This window comes from Dunckerocampus dactyliophorus, chromosome 2, assembly GCF_027744805.1.
Source record: "Dunckerocampus dactyliophorus isolate RoL2022-P2 chromosome 2, RoL_Ddac_1.1, whole genome shotgun sequence".
NCBI lineage: Eukaryota > Metazoa > Chordata > Actinopteri > Syngnathiformes > Syngnathidae > Dunckerocampus > Dunckerocampus dactyliophorus.
The window spans coordinates 23,887,141-23,905,873 of NC_072820.1; the positions used below are offsets into that span (position 1 = coordinate 23,887,141).

The 18,733-nt window shown below is 37.5% G+C and overlaps 1 protein-coding gene across 2 annotated transcripts in view; it reads left to right on the top strand.

Moving 5' to 3' along the window:
• The first annotated feature begins 543 nt into the window (after nt 1-543).
• The window catches only part of xrn1 (5'-3' exoribonuclease 1), a 43,190-nt gene continuing 25,000 nt past the window's right edge, over nt 544-18,733 (top strand). The window contains exons 1-16 of one of the 2 annotated variants that reach the window (XM_054767052.1): nt 544-749; nt 3,971-4,203; nt 7,187-7,284; nt 9,017-9,126; nt 9,357-9,467; nt 9,541-9,626; nt 10,506-10,593; nt 11,876-12,044; nt 14,232-14,299; nt 14,526-14,663; nt 14,737-14,906; nt 14,992-15,081; nt 15,407-15,563; nt 16,006-16,125; nt 17,363-17,532; nt 17,657-17,774. In XM_054767052.1, coding sequence (XP_054623027.1) covers nt 675-749; nt 3,971-4,203; nt 7,187-7,284; nt 9,017-9,126; nt 9,357-9,467; nt 9,541-9,626; nt 10,506-10,593; nt 11,876-12,044; nt 14,232-14,299; nt 14,526-14,663; nt 14,737-14,906; nt 14,992-15,081; nt 15,407-15,563; nt 16,006-16,125; nt 17,363-17,532; nt 17,657-17,774 — 2,001 coding nt within the window. In that variant the 5' untranslated portion in view covers nt 544-674. The other variant, XM_054767053.1, reaches the window with a different exon arrangement.

Here is an 18,733-nt window from a genome sequence, read left to right on the forward strand (position 1 = left end):
GTTTCAGATAGCACTTCCTCAACTGGCAAAGTGCTTCACTCACAAAGATGCTCCCATATCTGAAAGTCACCTTCTTACTTACAGTATAATTTGTGAGCGGTCGGTCAATGTAAAAGCTGGCCCTAACAGAAATGATAAATATTGGATTTAGAAAGATTAAAATTGGTATGGAAAGCCTGATGTAACAAATTGGTAAAAATGCTAATAAGACACTCAATAAATGTCACTGTTTCAATGTGTTTCAATGTATGTATGTTCTTTGTTCAATTCAAAGCACATTTGAGCGACACAACGTGAAACAATGTAACATAACACCTTTCCCATCGATTAGTAGTATTTAAAAAAAAAACAACTTAACTTTCTATGTGCTACAATATATTCTCCATCATTTGACCGTAAATGTGGTTCATAAGGGTTAATTACAAGGTTATGCTATATTCATAATTCATTAAAATGTAAATTTCCCCACTAAGTGTATATAAGTAAAGTGTGTTTTAAAAACTACAAGCTAAACTTCCGTGAAGGGGAACTAAAGAGAATGACAACACGACCGGAAGTATTTAGTAGACGCACCACGGGCAATTCTGTGCAAACGAAACCTAGTCCCGCTAAACATAGAAATATATTCTCCCAGTTTTTGCTTGACCGCATAGACATTGGGCTTTGCGGCGAACATGGGGGTCCCCAAGTTTTATCGATGGATTTCAGAGCGCTACCCTTGTCTAAGTGAAGTTGTCAAGGAACATCAGGTAAGAAAGAAGTGTTAGCTTAGCAATGCTAGCTTACGTGACTATTCTCTAAACCCGACAAGTTTTCATTCACGGAGATAACTTTAAACTGCAATAAATACAATACAGTACAATAGAATAGTTGCATGTTCATGTAGCGACTCACATTTGAATCAACTACTGAACAACCGCCACCAATTACGGAAGGACATTTATTTAATTAGTGTGCATATTTCAATTGGAATGGTGAACGGGTTTTCAATATTTTTTCTTCAAACATTTGTTCTTCTAGAATATTTTGCTTCTAATTGACAACAAAATGTAAACGAAACAGCCCAAAACCAAGACCCACTCAAGTTTTCTACTACTATTGCATGTTGTGTTGTTTGGTCGTTAGTAAATTTCAAATTTACATTTATACTACAGTATATGCCCCACCGTAGGTTAACATTAAAATTGTTCATATGTGATGAATGATTAATTTTTTAAATATTTATTATTATTCATTTATTTTCCTGTGCAGGATGTATTGCACAGCTTGAGAAACTGTTTCATCATCTTTTTGTGTGAATGAGTTTGCCTGTCAAAAGGCAAGGAACTATGCGTATACCCACCTGTATACTACTAAGCCAATACCTATAAGTTAACACCCCAAAAAATAACTGAACAAAGTTGTCACTATGAGTTCTCTAACAATAGAAACTAACTAAAAAAACATGTTTTCTGGCAAAATAAAGCCTTTGACACTCATACTTTTACAATTATTGTATGGAAGGGGTTTGGAAACGTTTTTTTTTTTTTAAACCTTAAAGGCATATATTTTACCTATCTAAAGGTTGGATTAACACATATAGACTATGTGATTGTAAAGCATATTCATGTTGCATGTACATCCAGACATAAATGAATTTCCGCCAAGTAATAGTCCTTATTTATAAATTGAATAGTTAGAATGGAATTTGTAGTTAGAGCACCTCTGATTACAATTTTAACATTATTGGATTAATGTAGTAGGCATAATAACAGAAAATAAGGCATACAAGACATAACAGACTCAGACGTTAGCAGTGGGAGAGTTCCCTGTTGTTTTGTCTTAACGGCGTACTTGCTGGTGGCTATTTTCTCATCAATGTAGCAGTACTGACACCTAGTGACCATTGTAGAATACTACATGTCATATTTTTGAATGCATCTTCTGAATGCCTTATCTTTTAATTTGAGTTCATTTAGCCGTTTTATGCTTAATTTATGCTTAATTTAGGCCAAGAATGCGTGAAATTTGCATTTGCTTAAATATGTGTACTTTTTTACTAATAATGGGCCGTAGTCTATCACGAAGCAGCGATAATTTATTAATTTATTTTTAAAAACCTGTGATTGAGTGAAGCTGTGAAATTTGAACTGCAGGGAGTGGCGAGGGACGACTTTATAGCCTGATGGACAGATCATCAAAGTGGTCTTTCTATGCATGCACCAATTGGAAATTTGCAAATTCGTCATACCGGTAAAATGTACAGCATACAAGTACCACTGTTTAAAAAAAAAAAAAAAAAAAAAAAAGCCCACAATTTTTTATATGTTTATGTTTTTATGCTTTCCCTATATTTTTTGCTCAAGCATTCAGATTTTGTACTTTGTTCGGCAGTCCTGGAATGCACTATACTTGTGTGCTGAAAAGTTAAATTCAGCTAATAAATCCACCAAATAGAAGACAAATTGCAGGGCTCCAGACAAACTTATTTTACTAGCTGCACAGTAAAATAAGCCCGTAACTTAAAATTTTATGAGCGTAAGCAGAAAATTTAGCGGTGCACATTGAAATTGACTTGCAAAGTAAATACAGTATATTCACATTTCCTCTCATTTTCACTCTACAATAAATGGCAACTGTTTTCTTTAACCTGTTTTTGTCCCTATCTTCTGGAAGGCTTCATTGGTGGCATCATATTCATTATATACAGTATGTACAGTAATCCCCTTATTATACTATTTTTTTTATTAATTATATGGCAAAATAGTGAATACATCGTATCAAAAGCAATACTTTTTTACAATTTCTTAAGCGTATTTAACATTGTAATTGGGATGTCAAGAGCTTTTAAATAAACAGACAAAATAAATAAAAAGACAAAAAAAAACCCTAAATGAAAATAGAATGGACTCTGGTGGTCTCTTTTAGCAAAAATTGCACGTAATATATATATATCTATCTCATCCACTTGACAGCCATTGTTGCTTCCCCGTGGGACAAAAGTGAGCTCCAAACGAACCGCATTGCTTGTTTGTTTTAAAGACAAAATGTCACTGTCACAAAAAAAGTCACATTTGGAGTCCGTGGACCAGAGGCTAGGCAGATAACTTTAGCCAGCTAAGCTAGCTGCCGCCAGAGAGACAGTGGAGCCAGGTAAAATGTGCAAACATAGATGATAGAAATGTTGAACTGCAATGAGATTGAAATGTGAGCGAAGGCTTAGACTGTGACAAGCGGTCGTCAATTGGCTCCACATTTTACACACAATTTTTTTTTTGTCATTGTCATCGTGAAAACAAAGTGTGTCCCTTGTCAACTCAATACGGGACGCGTACTTCTGCTTTGGCCTTGGTCTCCTCTGATCGTTGATGTTCTCTCTCAGATTCTTTTGTAAATCCAGAATAGTATTTTGTTGCATTTTACTTTTCCATACTAAGATTACAGCTTTTGAATGGTCGTGGGTTTAATGAGCTGGAAGCCCAAATTATGTAAAAATAAACAAATAAATACTTGAAATCGTTTAAATTGTGGGCCCTGAATCTATAATCTATGAAAGTTGAACTTTTTGAATGGAATTATGGAAATTAAACAACTTTTCCATGACATTCAAATTTTTTGGAAAGGGTCTGTATATGCTTCTATTGGTCTCCACTCTGCTGCTCGAGTGTTGTACCTGAGTAGACTCCGCCTACTCCTTCATTTAAAGTCTGTTCCCCGACCACCCTTGGTTTCTAGGGCTGTACACTCTTTAGCACTTACCTCTTTCCCCTTGGTTTAAGGAGAATTGGGACACCACTTGAACTGGTGAACGTGCAAAACCTAGGGGTGACGGGTAGAATTGGGATTCAGCCTAAATCCACTTTAGTGCATCTAAGGCATATGAGGGAAATACTATACTTCCTATTGGCATTGACCATGGAGTATAGGCACATTTTTAAGTTTGGGAAGCATTTTTTATGTATTACTAATGATACTGTTCGGTTGACTTCAGATTCCAGAATTCGACAATCTCTATCTGGACATGAATGGGATCATCCATCAGTGCTCCCACCCAAACGACGAGGATGTTCACTTTCGCATCTCTGAAGAGAAGATTTTTGCAGACATTTTTCATTACCTGGAGGTGCTTTTCAGGATCATCAAGCCTCGTAAGGTCTTCTTCATGGCTGTTGATGGTGTGGCGCCACGGGCAAAGATGAACCAGCAGAGAGGACGGAGGTTCAGGTAGAAGCAGGACCTAAATACACATTCTCAGTCTGATTCTGGATCCAATTAAACCTGGGACATTGTGTTGTTCTTTAGCCTGCCTTTTAAATACAGGGAATCCCCACATATTCACTATTCAGTAGTAAAATTGGCATCCACACTGTGCCAGATTAGTAAATCGTTCCAAATGGGAACGAATCACTGGGAGAAAACGAAGTAATATACAAGGCACACTTAGGTGTGGCACTGTAAACAGACGAAACCACGTGACACACCAAACTATAGAAGAACTTGCTGTAACAAGTGAATTTCCCTGCTGTGGGATTAATAAAGTACAATACAATACAATACAAAGAAGAAAGAATGCATGCACATAGGTCCGTCGTCTTCCGGTTTGCAAGGGTCATCTAGACTTACGATAGAGTAGAAGTACGTTTATTAGTCATTTTGGAGAAAAAGACAACAAAATATCAGGAGACTGTCATGTCATGTCCATCGAAATATTCAGATATTATGTTGGCTTGTCGTCAAAGTTCACCTCTGGTCACATGACGGCAACGGGTCGGTGACATAATCGTTTCTGAAAAAGAGCGGTTTGGCTGTCTACACGACAACGACAAGCCGGCGTCCAAAAAAATACTGTTTCAGTGCACCCAGAAGACCATTTCTGCGTGGATGAGTGGCTGGAAAATAAAAATACTAAAATACCTTGCCCATCTGAAAAAGTTTCTGTGTGCTTTAGGCACACTTTGCCTAACTTGGTGTTCCCAGCGTCAGTGAGTGACGTGTGATTTTTTTGTTTGTCAGAGTTGAACAGCTGTTTGCTACTTGTTGCTGTCCAAGCAGAAGCTGTAGTAATTCTACATTTGATCAATTTCACAGAGACTTATCAGATCAACCCACATAGATGTTTGGAGTTGTCTGCACCCTTAATCACCGAACGGTTCTATTGACGCTCATTGCATTTAGCTACCGACCATCAAGCACCGGCGTACATAGAAGAGATCCGTGTTGGCAATGTAGCCACATGATATATATGTATTATTATTATTATTATTATTATTATTATTATTATTATTATTATTATTATTATTATTATAACCACGCTTCTCGCCCAAAGTCAGCTGGGACCCTAATGAAGATAAGCAGCATAGAAAATGGATGGATGGATTATTATTATACAAAGTATATAAACATAACAGTGGTGACAATAATATGTTTGAGCGTCAATTTGTGGGACAAAATACATTAAACATTCCAAAATGCATCAGCATTGTTTTGTGACTCGGTAAAAAAAACATTTGTTTGTCCTGTCATATTTTTCATTGTACTTAATTAATGTTAAAGTCTAGTACTGTTCTCGTGGACCCAATCTCGTGCATCGTCGAGTCTCGTGAGTTGAGTGACTCGTGACACCCTTACTATTCAGCATTCGCAACACCACACATTTGTGGATTTTTGTAATACATATCTCTTTCACAATGCAACCAAAAGTAACACAACATTATATTACTTTATAATGCGCAAAGCATGCTGGAAAGCCCACGCGCACATTTCCCAAATAGGAAGTTACCAAGCATGCCTTTATTTCGATACCCACATATGCTGTGTGGTGTTGTGTTACTTGTTGTTTATTCGGTTACACTGTGAGTCAGGGAGGCGTTTAGGTTGATGACCTCCTGTTTGAGGTGACTCATTGGAGTTATTCTGCGAAGCGAGTTTAGTGGGTTGGCGAGCTGTGTTGATTTGAAAGCCGGACTTGCGTGTTCAGCGAAGGTAGCGCTCTTTTAAAGCAGCTGTATCACCATAGTAACTTAGGCTAAACTCATAACCTGGTCGGGACCATTAGGTGGTACAGTAAATGTCACGCAGTTCTTGCATGAGTACTCACATCAACACTGCCATCTAGTGGTCAAAATGACATACAAGACATAAGTTATTATATATTTTGATTATTTATTTGATTATATATTTTTTTATTAAGTTATTATATATTATATATATTTATAATATATTATAAATTATAGTTAGTCTAAAAAAATTGGTGTTAACCCATTACATGCTCAGCATTATTCTGCCAGCAGTCCTTCCTCGTTTTATTGGTGGCGACAGTGTTGCGTTTAGCAGTCATAATCTTTTGAGAACTCCTCATAACACTTCAGAATAATTACGTACTCCTTTGTTGTAAAATACACTGACTGGGATTGCTTCACTTTTCAGCAGAAGTAGAATAATATGACGTCAAACGCCCCCTTTCATGTGAATGCGCACTTAGCACAAAGCCAAAAACCGGACATGACAATGTAAGTTGACAACCACCGTCGCGGGACCAATTAAGTCTGATTGCGGATGTTAGGGTTTGTCGTGTTGCATCTTGGGCACAAAGCCTGGGTTTGTTGAGCCACTTTCGCCGTATACCCCCATGCTCTCTCAATCATTGCTGTGTGTGACCAAGCCAGAAGTGCTCTTTGGCATCCATCCATCCATTTTCCATGCCACTTATCCTCAGTGCTCTTTGACATATTTGTGCTATTTGTTGCTCAGCCGTTTTGTTTTATGAATGACTGCTGATTGCCTTGTGTGGCATGTTTACTTTTCATAGAAAGGTGTACTCACTCTGACCGTTTTCTGGTGAGTCTTTTGTGTTTTCCTTTTTGTATTTTTGAGCATTTTGCTTCACTAGTTGTTTACATCCTGGTTTTGGATGATTGTTTTTTGTTCCATCCCCAGTTTTTGTGGGACTTGTTTTTTGTTATTCCTGGAATTTGTCCTTGGACCAATCAGTGCATGATTTTTCTCTGTCTGGTATTTTTGCTTTCTTAAACTTTATTCGTCCCAACCTACCCTAGACACCTTTATGACGTATCACTGGTCAGCATAAACGGGTTCCATTGTATAAACCATATTTTTTGTGTTGAAGCAGCCACTACCAGTTCAGAAGTGTATGTGTTGATTAATGACATGTGATTTTGTTTAATCCTGTGTGATTGTGTGAATCAAGGTCAGCTAAAGAAGCAGAAGATAAGATCAAAAAAGCTTTGGATAAAGGAGAAGTCTTACCCACAGAAGCTCGCTTTGATTCAAACTGCATCACTCCAGGTAGGTGGTATGGTAAAAGATCACAAGTTAATCATGTTAAATAGTCAATGAAGAATTAGTGTTATTTATTTATTTATTTATTTATTTATTTATTTATCAATCAATCAATCAATCAATCAATCAATCAATCACATTAGTGTGCAGGGGCCTGTTGCACAAAAGTAGGATTCAGACATCCAGGATAAATGACTGAGCTGAGCTCAACCAACCCAAAACAATAGCCATCTAGGATTAATTGGTTGCACATAGCCCAAACCAGGATGAGTAGACACGAATGAATCAAGCCAGGTGAAACCAATCCCCGATCAGTATGTGGCTTCCTTAAATAGACCCCGCTATCAGCGATGAAAACTTGAAAATTTTTCGACTTTCTGGGATCACGTCGCAAGACGTGTGTCACATGACACGTGCAAAGCACAAACTTTCACACGCGCGATAATCACCCTATCGCGCAGGTTCCATTGAAAATGAATGGAGTCGAGGCGATGTCGCCGATGTGGCACCCATAAAAGAAAGTGCTTGCTCTGGTGCGCATAAATTAATTACACAAAAAAATGTAACATAATTAATTACATAAATGAGTTACCGCCCTGAACGTGTTATTTTTGACAGCGCTAATATATACAGTGTGTATGTACAGTGTGTGTGTGTGTATATATATATATATATATATATATATATATATATACACACACACACACACACACACACACACATAATATTTGTCCATTTAACTGCATTATAAATGTATTTTATGTATGATTTCAATCATTTTTAACATTTTCTTTAGTTTAAAAAAAAAAAAAAAAAAAAGCTGAATTTGTACATTTCCTAATCAGTTATATGGCAGGAACCTAAGATGATCTCTGCTTCGTGCACAAGCCCAGCCTACCGTCTTGAATACACTCAGTTGGATCATGGCCAGCACTTGGCACTTTCTGTTTGTCAGCATGTGGCCAATAATATAATTTTGTTGAACATTTATTATACACTATGACTTTCTACAGCCTGTATAATGTATTTAATGTATGTGTGACATCATTAGTCTTGCTAATCAACAAAATAACAGAAATGTCATACATGGAGGCGCTGCAGTACTCTTCTCATCCTGAAAGAGTGGGGATTAGCGTGAGCTGGAAGGCTCTTGTCACTGCCTTCCATAGAGAGGATAAGGCAGCGAGTTTTTTGTTTTGATTTGTTTTTTTTTTACAGCAGCAGCACCAACTGGAGAGCAGCAAGTCAAATGTGTTAATTATATTATATGATATTTTTTTGACTGCCAAGTTGTAGGATTGTATTTCGCAGCTCACCAGAAGGTGATCAGACTTTTACAACAAAGTATCAGAACATTTCCTGTAGACGGATAGGGTTCTTTATATACAGATAAAAGGTAAGAACCCAAATGTTTTTCAGTTAATAAAAAATAAATAAATTGCTGATTTTGGTACAATTGTACATGGTACTTTTTTTAAACTAAAGTGACTTATTCTCTTTTTCTTTTTCTTTCTCTTAATGAGCGACCTATATTAACATTTTTAAAAATACTCAGTGCCTCACCAGCCATGAACCTCACAGCACGTCACTGAATACCACTGGAATGTGTATGGTATTTATCTTTGTTAAACAACAATGGAAAAACACAACTAGATAAAAATGCAAGGTAATTAAAAAAAAAAAAAAAGGGGGGTTATAAGTTGGTAGCAGTTGTTAGCTGTCACTCCTTTCCTTCCAGGGACTGAATTCATGGTGAGACTCCAGGACCAGCTCAAGTATTTTGTCCACAACAAGCTCTCTACTGACAAGCTGTGGCAGAATGTCAAAATCTACCTGTCAGGTCATGAGGTGTGTACGTTTGGGAGGAGGCGGTGAACTGTGGAAAGGGGGGGGTTGGAAAACATTTCTCTCCCCCAGTGGGGGCATGACAGACCATAATTGAGAACCACTGATGTAAATAAACACTATATCCATGTGCTAATCACAATTTGTAAAGAAACATACTTTACAATGTAGGTTGATCCATTTGTGGTGGAACTATCTGAGCAAACAATCAATGAATATCTCTGTCTTTTCAGACCCCTGGGGAGGGAGAGCATAAGATCATGGAGTTTATACGCTCGGAAATTGCAAAGCCAGGTCATGATCCCAACACCCGACACTGCTTATATGGCTTGGATGCTGACCTGGTATGATTTAATGTGGTTGTGTACCAATGTGTGAATCATCTCTGGATTCTCATCTTGTTTGCCTGCTTTCTAGATCATGTTGGGTTTGACTAGCCATGAGCCAAATTTTTCTCTGCTCAGAGAAGAGGTGCGCTTTGGAGGAAAGAAATCCCAGAAAAGGTTTGAATTGCTGGCATGCGCAGGATTTTTAAAGTATACTGTATATGTTTTAATTAACCAGTATTATATGTCAGACAATAACTATATCCCTATCCAGGTACTTGAAGCTTCTCATAATACTTCAGTTTTGATGATTTTGAAGGTCTGAAAGGTTATCGAATTTAAGATTAAGTGGTTGAAATTGCTGACTTGTTTTCTTTCACAACAAATAGCTAAAGCATCTGACTGAATAGTGCTTGTTAAATGTATCATTTTGTTAAGTGGCTCAGAATTACATTTTTATAAGTATTACACCACCAGCAAGTTACCATAAGTGGTTTAAAAGATGGGATTGAAAAAAATCTTCCACAAAGTGGAAGCTGTGGATAATATTTGTATAATCTAGAAAAATTGCCTTGGAAATTATGATGGATATGCCACCTGAACCTCTGGCCTATCATGTGAAACCAACTTGGCTTTGCCTTTAAATCTTTTTCTTTCGCTGGAGTTGCTAGCAATGCTAAGAGCTATCATGATAACAATCTAATGTTGGATATCTAAAATGCTAGCATGCCAAGTGCCAACGGTTAGCATGCCAGCATCTGGTTAGATAGCAAATACCGAAAGTACAAGGACAGTTTTATAGTGTCCCCACATCATGTCATGTCGGTATTTACATTTAGACATGAGTAAAATAGCTAAAATGCTAACATATACAGTATGTATAATATGTGTAATAAAATACTTTTATAATATGTATAACAGTTAGCACACATTTGACAAGACAGAACTAAGTACCAAAGTAATTACTTAGTATCGTAATTTACCACAACTTTGAAGGGCTGGAAGAGTTTATTCTCCAAAGTGCTTGATATATTGAACCGGGACTCTTTCATCCAGGATCACCGCTCCAGAGGAGACTACCTTTCATTTGCTTCACTTGTCTCTGATGAGGGAATACATTGACTACGAGTTTTCAGCGCTTAAGGTTAGATACACTCCTGATCGATATTTTAAGATAAGTTGAAAAGTTACAAGAATTTACGTTTTTGCACTGTTGGATCTCAAGGAGGTTCTAAGTAGACCTTCAGAAGGCAAAAAGAAGAAATGGGAATGAGACAACAAAAAAATTTACTAAGCAATTTATTGCAAACAACCATTGAACTGAAATAGGCTGTTCATCAGCTGATGAAAAGTTTAAGACTAGGTCTGTCACAATGACAAATTTTGCTGGACGATAATTTTGGACAAATTATTGTCGATAATCGATATTATTGACAACATTTTTTTTTGACAATTTTTTCATTATATGGCAAAATAATGAGTACATCGTATCAAAAGCAATACAATTTGATATTTCATGAGTATTTAACATTGTAATTGGAATGTTGAGCTTTTAAATAAATTAAACAATGTTATAAATTAAACAAAAAAGACCTCAATGAAAATAAAATGGACTCTCAGTCTCTTTTAGCAAAAATTGCACTTAAATACAAATCACAATAACAATCCAAAACAATACAAAATACGCTCTGTTTCTGTTAAGGAAAAAAACACCAATAAAAATCGCACACACACATGCAGTTACGTAGTGTACTGTTAAACTAATGTAGGGGTTCATACTTGATCTGGACCACATATCTGTAGTGGCGGAGTAAAATGCTGATGTCCTTCAACATGTCTTCTTTCACTCGATTATACAGTTCAGGCATTGATATATGTGACATATACGTTCTTCCAGGCAATTCATACTGTCTGTCAAACATTTTTAACATTTCCCGAAATGTTGGCTTTTCAGCCATTTTGAACCATCAACCAGCCACCTTTAACCATGTCAAATGATTAGTCCTAGCCTAAAAGTATTTTGCACGCCCATTTCCAATTTTATTTTTTATTGGATGGACTTTTATTTTATAGGGACCTGACTCACAGAGGTTTGTTACAAAAGCTAAACAAAATTGTTGGTCATGCTGTGTAATAAAGTAAGTAAATTAAGCAATACTTTGCTTGCATTATTTTAAATGATTTGAAGAGCTATTTTCATAACCATATTAAATTCCACAAATTCATGTTTGTAACAAAAGCTTATTACGTATTTTAAAAAAAAAGGATCGGATGTTCAAGACTATTAAAAAAAAAAAAAAAAAAAATCGTATCAAAAGCCAAAAAATGTAGATCGGGCCATCCCTACTTAGAGTCTCCTTAATATCCAACAGTGCAAATGTAAATTCTTGCAATTTTTCAATTGGTCTTAACATTTTGATTGTTAGACTCCAATGGGCTCAGATTACGACTTGGAAGGAATAATAGATGACTGGATTCTGATGAGCTTCCTTGTGGGGAACGACTTCATCCCCCATCTTCCACATCTCCACATCAGCCACGATGCTCTGCCGTTGCTGTATAAGACTTACATCAGCGTGCTGCCCGGCCTTCGTGGTGAGAAAGACACACTTAAGCAATGATTGTAAAACTTCACATTGTGTTCACTTATTTAGCAATATTGACTCACAAGTATGCCGTATTTGCTGTTTAGTTTGAGGGTGTCAAACTCAAATCCTTAAGGAAAAACTGTTGTTCTGGCAATCAAGTCTGGTGCTTGTGTGTCTCACTGAACATTACTGACACCTAGTGACTAGTGTAGAATACAACATACCATCACAACATCTTTGAATGCGTCTTCTGAATGGCTGTTTGTATTTTACTTTGTCGTCATTTCTTTGCTTCAAAATGTTTGTTATGCAAAAAAAAAATTTTTTGTGAAAGTGAAGCCGCAAAATTCAAACCGCGATGTGGCGTGGGATTACTGTACATTCCACCTTGTTTTAGATCCTTTATGTCTATATTTAAAAAGAAAAGGCTTCTTTAACTGTGTCCTTATCCTTCTCGGTATATTTGATTTGCATTATTTTTTATTACATTTTGAGTATTTATTTGAATTTATGTCAAAATGTTAAGACATTTTATCATTACTGTACATGTTGTTTTGAATGAAAAGGCCATTTTGCTTTGAATATCTGGTAATCGGATTATGACGTGTGGCATGACAGTCTCCTAGCTAATGGACCTTTGACTAAATAAAAAAATGTTTTTGTGGACCTTTACAAATTGTATTTCAGTAGCCGGGGTCTGTCATTCACAAATGTATCAATATCAGAGTCAGAAGTGTCCATTTGTGAGGTTCTTGACGGACAGGATTCTTGTTTTTTCTTGATTCGTTTTCAGTTGGTTGGCCAGGAATTTGTCTACTTGGTTGTCATGTTGAAGGAGGAAGTCATCGAGTCATTATCCCAGAAGGAAGCCTCTCTTGGATCTGGCTAGCTGAAGACAAGCAGTCCAAGAGCCTAACTAATATGAACTTGTTTGCGCAGATGTGTTCAACGTAGCGGTGGTACCTAAGTTTTCCTAGGATTTGGTTTTCCACAAAAATGACTGCCAAAAATATGTTTTGGTTATTGTATGGACAAACATTGCTTCTAACAAGCTAGTCCGCTTGACCTGTACTATACTGTATCATTCAGCGGAGTTGAGTGCCAAAACAAAGAGACCCATGCTTTGGTGACTCACTCTTATTGTGTTATTTATCTCAATAGGAAACCGGAACTGGAAGTCATTCTCCCTGAGGTCCACCGCCCCTTCTATAACGCCATCAGCGGGTGACGGTTTCAAGCATAAAGATGGCTCAATGAACTAAAATACAAATATAAGGAATTCGGAAGACCCCTTCAAAGACGTTGTGATGATATGTAGTATTCTGCACTGGTCACTCGGTGTCATTGATGTTACTGTAATGTTGGGTGAGACTCACAAGCACCAGACCTGATTGTCAGAACAACAGGCTTTTATTGCAGGTTTGAATAATCTCACAGCACAAACAATAATCCCTAACACAAGATACTGTTGCAGTCATAACCCATGCCAGGCTAAAACTCAACTCTGAACACTCGACATCACTTCCTGTCTGCCTCCCACTCAGCCCCCTCAGCACCAGAACACATTTACAACAACACACACATACATGTGTGTGTCTGAGTTATGTCTTATTTGTCTTATTTTCACTTAATATATCTACTATATTTGGTAATAGGAATTTTATGGTGACTGTAGGCGGTGTTTATTTCATGACTAGAGGGCTCTTATAATGTTAAAATTGTATTTAGAAGGTCGTAAACAAGTTTTCTATGCTGTAACTACAAAAATATTCCATATATAAATAAGGAATCCTATTTCACGGAAATTCACTCATCATGGGCAGGTCTGGAACCCTTTAACCGTGATAAATGACAGATTACTGTACAGTGACGTTTTGAAGCAGTGCATCATTCGTTCCCTTTGGAAAGTGGACCGTGGGGCAGTTTTTCCTTTTTGGGTGTGGAATTCACCAATGGTGCTTGCATAAAATATTGACACATTGGGCACAGTTTCGACATACTCAAAGAGAGAGAGTATTTGTTGGCCCAGTCAAACAAGCACAAAAAAGACAAATATGACTTATATTTGAAGGAATGTACCGTTATTACTAGGTGTATACTCACATCCAAATCTGTCCCGATGACATACAGTTCTACAGCTATGAGTCAAATGTAATGTACCTATTAGTGTCTCATGTTAACAGATTTTTTTCAGGTTATCTGAACGAGAATGGCCACCTTAACGTTGGAAACTTTGAGAAATACTTGGAGAAACTTTCTGAGGTATGTCATGCATCAAAATGCATAAACTTAAACCCTTAAATAATCAATATCTATTGCATTCATTCAAAAGGAATGAGATTGGCGAGTGCTGTCATGGTCGTCATTCTGCCAAGAACAGGGCTATAACACCAAATCCTTGGCCGCCATACATAAGCTTCCTGAAGGGCCTTTCTAACCCACCTTACACTCACAGGGTCTCTAAGTACCTTTCTTTACATCCATTCAGTTTGATCGGGAACACTTCAGTGAGGTTTTCGTGGACTTGAAGTGGTTTGAGAGTAAAGTTGGTAACAAGTACCTGAATGAAGCAGCTGGCCAAGCAGCAGAGAAGGAAGCTGCCAACAAACACAACAACAAGGAGGAGGTAAGAACACTTGTGTTTTCCTATATAATTCAACACTGTAAACTTTAATGACACCACGTCTGTGCATCTTCAGAATGCTTCCATCACTCTGGCAGCTCTGACCTCATCAGATAAGGTCTTAGGAAGTGGGAAAGGAGTTGTGGTAGAAGATGAGGAGGAAGAAGATGACATATTTGAAACAGAGTTCAGACAGTACAAGCGCACGTACTATATGACCAAGATGGGGGTGGATGTGGTGTCTGAGTGAGTTCTTTGCCACATGCACGCACAACATGCATGAGAAACAGCTTACTGCCGAAGTCCAATTACATATGTTCATTCTTTGCAGTGATTTTCTAGCCAAGCAGGCCAAATGTTACGTGGAAGGTATCCAGTGGATTCTACACTACTATTACCATGGGGTTAAGTCCTGGAGCTGGTGAGAACTTACCCTTGTCCTAACTAACACGTCCTGTTTATTATTATGATCTATTACTTACGCTGTCGTGCTCCTCAAGAGGATGGGTTAAATGCAGAGACCAATTTCACCCTATTTTTTCCTTCTTTTCCCTTTTTTCTTCTTCCTCCGTCCTTCCAGTTCCTTCTTCCTCCTTCCTTTTTCCTCTCCTTCCTTCCTTTCTTCTTATTTATTTTTCTTACTTTCTTCGTCTTCTTTATTTTTTCTTCTTATTCTTTCTGCTTTGTGATGTTTTTTTTTTTCAAACCACTTCGCTCATGAACGCCTTATATCTGTGCCTCTCCAGGTTTTACCCCTACCACTATGCACCCTTCCTGTCAGACATCAAAAATATATCAGAGTTGAAGCTGAACTTTCAGCTTGGAAAACCCTTCATGCCCTTCCAACAGCTGTTAGCAGTCTTGCCTGCTGCCAGTATGGAGCTACTGCCTGAATGTTACAGGGTAAAACACACACCTTGTGTACTCTTTCACACACGCTGTATCAAATTATTTGGAGTGCAGACATTACTTGGGCTGTTTTTGGTGCAGATCCGGGTTAAGGAATGTTCACCCTGAAGAAAAACTGCTTTGTGTTGCAGTCACTTGTACTTATAATACACATTACTACCACCTACAGGATTGTTGTGGAATGGTAGTACCCAGCATGCCCTGATGTTTCAAAGAAGTCACGCTAACACATTCTGCTCAAGAGTTCTTCATTTTCTATATTTGTACTTTCTCTTCCATCAATTAGTTCGCAGTGCCCTTCTTGTTAAAATGACTAAGTGACATGATCTTATGGCTTCATACAGTATGATTGCCACTTTTAGCCAACTAACTAATTGTGAGTACACCTTGCTGCAGTGCAACTTTGGTTTATTTATACTGCTTATTTATGTTTTAGCACCTGATGACCAGTGAATTGTCACCCATTATTGAATATTACCCAGTTGACTTCAAAACTGACCTCAATGGCAAGCAGCAGGAGTGGGAGGCCATTGTGCTCATTCCCTTCATCGATGAGGTATGCACTTACTTGCTGCAGTAAAGTCAATGCTAATCAATGAAGCTAATGTACACTTTTTGGTTGAAGGTTTAAATACACTCAGATTTATTTGAGCCGTTCTTTTTTCAGAATGGAATGATGATACAACCTACATCTTCAGTGATTTTGACTTTGGACAAAAAATGTTTTTTTTTTTCATAAAATAGGATTTTTTTTTTTCTTTTTTTTTTCAGAAAGCTCATCTCATTCATCATAAGGCGGTAATAATTTATAAATACTGGTAAAATGTAAGGCCATACATGTACCACTGTTAAAAAGGGAACGTTTTGGAACTGAATGTAATATAATAATTACAACTTTTATTGCAAATGTTCTGAAATCAGAGGAGAACATCAAGCTAGCAGCAGGGTTTGGCACAGGACATTTTTATGGGCGTCTCAATTACTCATATTTTTTCACCAGTGGCCCTGGAACGTAACCACCGGGATCTACTGTATGCATATAAGGGCTGCAACTTACGATTATTTTCTTCGTCAGTTAATCTAAGCTTTTTGTTTCGAGTTTGAGTAATCGGTTAGGCTCTAAAAGTAAAGGAAATTTAAAATAATACTCATTTGAGAGGCTGAAATCAGAGGATATAAATATTTGTAAATCAAAAAACAGTTAAATACCAGAGTAGTTGTAGATTAATTGGATAATCTATTATTCATCGATTCATTGAATAATTGTTGCAGCTCTAATTCATATTTGGTTAAATGTCCTTTACCACCACTCCGACCAGACGCTTTTTGTAGCTATCCATAAGGTTCTGGCATAATTTTGTTGGGATATAAACACTTCTCTTCGTCATTTAAATTGGTTAGAGGTTCTTGCGTGCACCTGGCATTTAAGCAAAGTTCACAGATTGTTGGGTTGAGGTCCGGGGCTTTGGGAAGTTCATGCCAGAAGCTTAATATTAGCCTGCATTATCCATTGTAAAACCAGATTTGATGTGTTTGGGACCATTATCCTGTTGGAACATTCAATCAGCTGTCTAAATGTCACTTTGGGGCGACGTTTGTGTTCTCTAAATAAATTCCAAACTGCACCCAATTCTTGTTTCAAAAATCATTGCCGATGTACTTTGTGTTGTCATTCCATCCTGGATAACGAACACTTGAAACAAATCATTAAGGGCTCCAAATTACCGTAACAAGACATTTAGCCCATGAGTGTACCCTCACTTATCTTTTACATTTGATATTTTTTTGAACAGAGGCACCTGCTGGCAGCCATGGATACCTGCAATCATAAGTTAACAAAAGAAGAGAGGGACAGAAATCATCATACAGAATGTGCCGTCTACACGTATGACCCAGAGAAAGACTTCACATACGCCTCCACCCTGCCTCAGCTCTTCCCAAACATCACCCACTGTCATGCCAGGTAGACAAACACACACTCGCCTCTATATAGAAAGATAGATCCAGAAAGATATAGAAAGATAGGCAGATTGTGACCCTGTTGTTCATCTGTGTTCACTGTATGTTCATGTGTTTGGATTTCATAGTAAAGAAAACATTCCAATGGATGCCTGGCACGTTCCACTAAACCACATTGGCAAAAGTGTGGATCGCTCAGCCCTATATTTCTGTGGCTTCCCCACGCTGCATCACATCAAACACAAGGTATGGACGTCACTACCCTCACATGCATGGATCCCTTTTGTTATTGGACTGGATGGCAATCATAATATCCCCTTGTGGGACTAATAAAGTCATATTTTATTTTAATTGCAATCCTTAGTCAGGGGTGTAACGGTATGCCATCATTGTGGTTTGGTACCTACCGTGGTTGTAAAGGAACAAAATGCAAAACCTACATGTCAAATCGGTACTATTGAAAAGGTTCTGAACAAAAAAGGAAAACAAAATAAAACAACAATGCCTTTTTATTTTTACCAAATTTTGTGACATGTAAGTTGAACAGTATCGTCATATAAATACGTCAATAATATAAATAAAATAATTAAGTCATAAATAAATTCATCAATGTGAACAAAATCAACAACAAAATGTGTTCAAAATGTGCCAAAAAGTCCAGATTTTACAGTATTTTAAAGGAAAACTGCACTTTTTTTAAAATTTTGGCCATCATTCACAATCCCTACGTGCGACATGAACACGTCTTTCCCCTTTCTGTGCATTCTAAAGAAAGAAAAACAGCTAGTATGAGGCAGCTAACAATGCACATAATGTGACGCACCTATTCAGCCTATAAAGCCCTCTAAAAAAAAACCTCCAACCTGTTCCGTTTACATAACGTGACTTTCATATTAACCAAGTTATAGCAGCATTGTTATTGTAGGAGCTAACGCCGAAATACAACATTTCTGGCATAGTGACACAGCGCCTCAAGCCACTACCAAGAGGTAAAGTAAGCTAATGGAGTTGCTGCATCGCCTTTGAATTTGAATTTAATTTACCAGCTCAATGGGGAGCACAAGTCTTGTGCTGAAAAATCAGTCGGCATCCCAATGAAAGTTGACGTTGCGACTGTTTCGTTTCAGTTCTTTTGTCAATGAAGCGTTTAGCACTAGTGCTACATGATAACACTGTGAGAATGGCTTAGTGCAGGGGTCGCCAGC